This window comes from Oreochromis niloticus, linkage group LG17 (genome assembly GCF_001858045.2).
Source record: "Oreochromis niloticus isolate F11D_XX linkage group LG17, O_niloticus_UMD_NMBU, whole genome shotgun sequence".
NCBI classification, from domain to species: Eukaryota; Metazoa; Chordata; class Actinopteri; order Cichliformes; family Cichlidae; genus Oreochromis; species Oreochromis niloticus.
In genome coordinates this window covers 15,018,839-15,024,838 of record NC_031981.2, presented here as the reverse complement: position 1 = coordinate 15,024,838, position 6,000 = coordinate 15,018,839, and the positions used below count along the sequence as shown (strand labels likewise).

General features: G+C 40.6%; 1 protein-coding gene across 4 annotated transcripts in view; it reads left to right on the top strand.

The window, feature by feature from the left end:
- The first annotated feature begins 732 nt into the window (after positions 1-732).
- sema3c (sema domain, immunoglobulin domain (Ig), short basic domain, secreted, (semaphorin) 3C) overlaps positions 733-6,000 on the top strand; it is a 45,166-nt gene continuing 39,898 nt past the window's right edge. Inside the window, exons 1-2 of one of the 4 annotated variants that reach the window (XM_003452028.5) lie at positions 733-925; positions 4,985-5,154. In XM_003452028.5, coding sequence (XP_003452076.2) covers positions 5,019-5,154 — 136 coding nt within the window. In that variant the 5' untranslated portion in view covers positions 733-925; positions 4,985-5,018. Of the gene's footprint in view, positions 926-2,188; positions 2,328-4,981; positions 5,155-6,000 lie in introns of those variants that run through there. The other 3 variants (XM_005456656.4, XM_005456657.4, XM_005456658.4) reach the window with 3 other exon arrangements.

Here is a 6,000-nt window from a genome sequence, read left to right as displayed (position 1 = left end):
CCAGATTTTAGATGAAAACCCCTTAAATTTAGTAAAAACAAAGTGAAATCTTTATTGATGTTGAGATCTTTCTAAAAATCCCACAGTTTCTTTCGTTCATGATCATAATTTTGTTCATGATCTGCAAACTCAATATGTTCCCATCACTTTCAGGCAAGTGCTAACAGAGATCATCACTACTATTGCTATACTTATTGGGCAATTTGGGTCATATTTAACATAACAGCTGACTACCCAGACATCACCTGACTTTAGTGATGCCATGCATAGTGGCGAGCATGACTGTAGTTCATATTTGAACCATCTTCAGAGAGAAAATGCTTCTTCTCTGACGATTATTTGATTTGCAAAGTTTCAAGTACCCAGTAATTAAAATAGTTTGTTTCCCAGTGGAAAAGAAAAAAGGCCCATAAAAGTGGAAATGAGCAGAAAACATCTGATTTCATTTGTATCACAGGAGGCAATCTAACTAGTGGATCACCCACAGATTAAAAGCAATGCAATCTGTTTGCGATGTGAGTGTGCCTGACCTTTTCGGGCTTCACCCTCTTACTGTGTGAGGTAAACGTCCTCTGCCTCTCTGATGTTTTAAGCTGTGCATGTGATCCGTTTGCTGTCTAGTTAACGGAGAGAGGGAGGACGATCGTGGAAAGGAGGGGTGGGGAGGAGGAAGAGGAGGAGGAGGAGGGGGGACTTCGGTGAAGAGTGTGTAATAGGACACCCGCTCTCTCTGTCTTTCGTTCTCCTCCCTCTCTCCTCTCCTCTCCTCTCTCCTGTGCTCTCTCAGTCAAGTCTGCTCTCTGAGCACTTAGATGGAATAGCAGCATTTTTCTTCTTTGGTGTTATTAGAGGATACTGGAAACAGGCGAGAAATACGATCCCGCCTTCCTAAACTTGGACCAGCACCGGAGGAAGCTCCTGAGAGGTGAGTCACTGGTCTGATGTGTTCCCGTCTCTAAAGGTAGAAGGTTTACCTGCCTGTACTGCCTGTACCACACTGTACTTTTTATGCAGTGGAGTGGATGCAGAGAGGAGTTGGTAGGCAGCAGGCTAACAGGTGCAGAGTCCCACCAGTGAGAATTGGTAAAAAAGAGCTGCAAGTAAACTCAATCTGACTGTGGAAGAGTCTGCCAGATGACTTGGTGCTTCTCCGAAATCATGTGTGGTATTACATCAGACTTCTGTGTCATGCTTTATTTTCCACTCATGTGCTTGGTGAACAATTCCTTTTAAATACACTGTGACTGGTTATTACACTGCAGCCAGTAAAATGGAAAACATGACTTTATGAACATTTTTTATTTCTTCGTTCATCTAAAAAGGCTTAAATCGTTGGTTTAGGTTTCCACCAGCATCTGTCTATAACTATATAGATTCTTTATTTAGAGCTTTTTAAAAAAAAAAAAAAAAAAAAAGTTGTGGTCAGTCACAGGGTTTGAAATCAGAAAATTAATCTTAGTCAATGTGCTTGTATGAAGTTTAAGAGTTGAAATACACACTTTTAGCTGTGCCTGCTGGTCATGTGTGCAGGGGAATGTGTGGCTGTAATAGAGCTGCTGACAACTGAATGACAGGGTGTGGTATGAACGCACACCGTCCTGCTAGGACAAAACTTGTTTATCATTGAGATTTTAATTCTTGCTGTATTGATCAAAATGCCAAATTGAATCCAAACGGGAGGACTCGTTCCCAATCGTCTCATAGCTGATTATGGTTCATGTGTTTAAAGCATTAATAGGAGCAGATGGGAGCGATAATCCATGCAGTTTTCCACTTTCATCAATATTAGTTTTTGAGCCTCCAAAATGGCAAGATGGAAAATTCATTAGGCTGCCAGCCAAGCAATGAGCACAATAAACACAATTATCGTTACACCTCACTGGAAATATAACTATCCGTTCGCTCATTTCACTGACCTGCTTTGTGAGAAGACATTTAATTGGTGTTACAGAGATTTCCTGGCACACTGACGCCCTGGAATTTCTGGGCCGAAGAGCTCAGAGAAATTAATTGGAGAATTTATTATTTTTGTTCATGGCAACAAATAGGAAAACATCCTTTACTGGGAAACCCTTTCATTGTGGGGAGCGTTACAGTGCTCCACGAGTGTGAGGGAGAGTGAGCTCATTCATGTATTTAGTGTGGCATAGCAAAGTGTCGGAACACAACCTCGTGGGGATATCACAGTATGCACATGAGACTCCCTTGAGGATGAGTTTAGCAGCTGTGAGACCAACATTTCCATACCAGAGCCTCTCCGTGGGGAGATCACCAACTCTCTGAAGGGAGCAGGGAGTGGTAGGTGTGGAAGCTCGGCAGCTCAAAAGGTCAGTCCACCTAAAAATATGGGAAAATGTAGTTCTCACTTAAAAAATTAGGGTTGTCTCTAAATTTTATTTTGCAGTTGATATTTTCTAAAATATCAACTGCAGTATGCTTTTTTTATGAAAGATGGCACATGGACAAGGTTTGGCACAAAATATTTTTGCACCATTGATCTGTATACTTACAAACATTCAAGTCATAACTAAAGGAAAACTTACCTAAAGCTGGAACGCTGTGAAAAATATTCAAGTTTGATATTTGACCTGATGAAGTTTAGAAGCTATAAATGAAAAAGACAGGGTGCTGCAAAGTCTTGAGTCTTTAGCCTTAAGTAATTTTACCAATGTTCTGCTTTTAGCACAAAGATACATTAACTGTTTCATTTTATATTCGATATTCTAAGATTTGGAGGACTTGCAAAACTGCTGTAATTGTATTATGACAAAGGCGGAAATCTCACTGTACAATATTTCAGAATCAGAGCACATCGGGCTTTATGTACAAACTGGGTGACCAGTTTCTTTGGGGACTAGATCTTTTGGGGACAGAAGCCAGAGCAAGGCAAGTTGTGTGAATGCCTGAGCTTGAAGGGGAGGGTGTGCGTGCATGTGTGAGGCTGTGTGGATGATGCAGCAGGAGAAGGGCTGCAGCTACAGCGGCTGGGGCCCCGTGCTGTTTTATTTCTCTCAAGTGCAGCCAAAGACATCTCGTCCCCCAGCAGTCCTCCATATGTTATCCTTATGCACCTGAACACCAAAATTCCACTTAAGCTGTATATCAGTCATGCTGCACTCCACCTCATACGCATATTTTAACCTATTTGTACACCACACCCCCAAACTGAAATTTTCATAGCGAACTTGCAGCTTTCTTATCTCTTGGCCATCAATTTTTTATTGCACATCCATAAGGCATGACATCAGAGATTTAGTCTGTGAAATTTTTATTTTGTTTTTGCATGTGAAAGGGTCATTTTTGTTTTATGTCTAGTGCGATGTGGTTTTGTAAAGCACAGGTGGTGGAGCGGCCAAATGAGTGGTTAAAAACAGCCCGGCCCTTCTCTGGAGTGTTTCATTGCAGGAGTTAGCGCCCCACAGGCAGTACAGTACCTGCCTCTATCAATAATTGAGCTGCTCTTGTCCCGTTATGGAAAAGAAATGAGAAGAGGCTGTGGCGAGAGTTTCTCCAGCAGCTCTTTTGTGCAGATTTCACTCATCCATATTTAAGAGCTGTACATTTGCAAAGATAAAGCAAGTGATGGGATTTAACTGACATGTTGTTGTTTTTTTTATCTCTTTCTTTATTCAGTGTTGTTTGTTCAGTGCTTCTCGCTGTAACTCAGCATTTCTAGATCAGTGAAACTGATGAATTAGCTGTTGAAACTAGCAATGTGCTGTATTCTGTAGGGTGTTGTCATCCTGCAAAGTTAGATAAAAAAAAAATCACATTTCAAATCTTGATCCCATGACTGGTTGGTACCAATTAACCAGTCTTCATATGTCATATATAGTCACTGTAATTGGACTGCATTAAGATGAAAATTAAGAGCCATTAAATTGACTAAATTCAATTTAATGGCTTCACTGGTTGTCAGAAAGTTCGATGCTCCACTGCTATGTAACCTATACGTCAAATCTGTTCCATTTTGAAATTTACTGATTGAAATAAGCCATCAACCAACTCTCGGTCGTGCATAAACCCATAATGCATACCAAATCTCAGATAGATAAAGCTATAAATCATTTCAAGTCCTCAGCTACTTGTATGTTTGCTGTTTAATGAGCCAAATGTTTCTATCAGGAATTAATGAATACCAAACCAGAGCTAAAACAAGACTATTAGGTTTGTAATTAATGTTGGCCACCAAAAAAAAAACCCTCCAGCAACATTTTGGTAACACTGCTAAACTGTTAAAAAGTAAATGGGCTCGTACCTACATAGTGTCTTATAATCCCATCTAATCTGATGAGGACTCTTTCTTCTTTTTTCTTCTAACTCCCATTCACCAAAGTCATACAGATAATCATGCAACCCATTCATAAGTGCTTCTAACATTCACAAACACACATGTACTCCAATGAAGGCATCGGGGGCAACTTAAGGTTCTTGTCCAAGGATACTTCAGCACACTGACTGGAGGAATCAGTGATCAAGCCTCTGACCAACTAGCTTTACCACATGGATTTTTTTGATTATACTTCTTTTATTAATTCTTAGGAATTTCCCTGGTCCTTGCATGGTGGTTTCCACCGCCACAAAGTTAGCCGAAAGAGCATATAGTTTTGTAAATCTTTATTGCATATGAAAGCATGACCTTGTGGATAACTTGCTAACCTTTAACTTGCTACATCAAAGGTTAATTGCTATGTTCTTCAGAAACCTGCCCGCAGTTACCACAAGAAAATGTTTTTTATTTCTAATGATTATATTTGAATGTGCACTATGACTCTAGTAAATCCTATTTAAAATAACATATAAAAATGCTATCTCTATATTTAACTGGGACATATCTTAGGTATTTTTGTGGTACATAAGCAATTTTTATAACAACGCCTGTGGTGGGACATGAATGCTAACTTAGTTTTGATTTTAGCATTGAAGTATGAAGAAGCATGTTCTCAGAATTCACTATTTTCTCTCCAAAACCTCTCTCCAGCAACAGTGACTGGCTTTGGTTCCTGAGTGGTGCAGTTATGGGCAGGCCGGAGGGGTTGGCCAGGCCACCTCTGGTGTCAGCCATGGCGTTTTCCCTCCTGGCTCTCTTTTTCCTCTGCACCAGGGTCTCCAGCCTCCCGCAGCCTCTGCCAAGAGTCTTCCTTTCCTTTGAAGGTAAGAAAAAAAAATACTCATCAACTTAATTGTAATGATTATCCTCTGGTGTAATGAAGTTAAACTGATGCCATGTCTGTACATTATAACAGAGTGGAATAGGACTCACCTGGGATCTTTAGCAACTATGCTAGAGGATTCAGTTAGTTGTTTAATCTTGTTTGATGGATCAGAGTTTGAAACCTTTTCTTCTATATAATCCAACATGCCCCAGGCATTAAATTTCCATCTGTGGACAGTCCTTAGTTATCCATTGTCTTCCTGTGTGTCTACCAAAGGGAGGAGGTGGCACCGCCTGTCAGAACTACCCTGTATCTGTTCCTAGTTAAACTTTAATCATACCACTCTGTGCTGTGGGCATGTGGGTATTGTTGCTGCTTCTGGTTTTGATTCTCCTGTTTTATTCATTTATTTCTCCGGACACAGATTATTTTTGGGATTCTTTAACTCTCTTTTGGTTGGATGGGGAGGTTTGACTTTTGTGCGTGTGTCCGTCTGCATGGTTGCGTGTATCCGTGGAAGGGATAGTGGATCACTCATACCCTTGAGCTATGAGTGGTGCAGTAACCTTTTTGCAATAGAGGGATAGTGTGCAGGAGCGGAAGGAGACGTTTGATCACCTTTCAGTACCTCTCGATGTGGATTAGGCGGCACAGAGCAGCTGAGGCTGTCCATCAGCAAGGTTTCTGCACTCAGACAGTGAGTGAAGCCTCGCAGTATAAGTCTAAAGCAGGTGTAGTTTTATTTTGTTCCCTTTCTCTAGATTTTTCTTAGTTTTGGCCCAGAAACACACTCTTCAAAGTTCAATTTCCTCCTCTTTCATTCTCATTTCTTCTTCTCTATTTC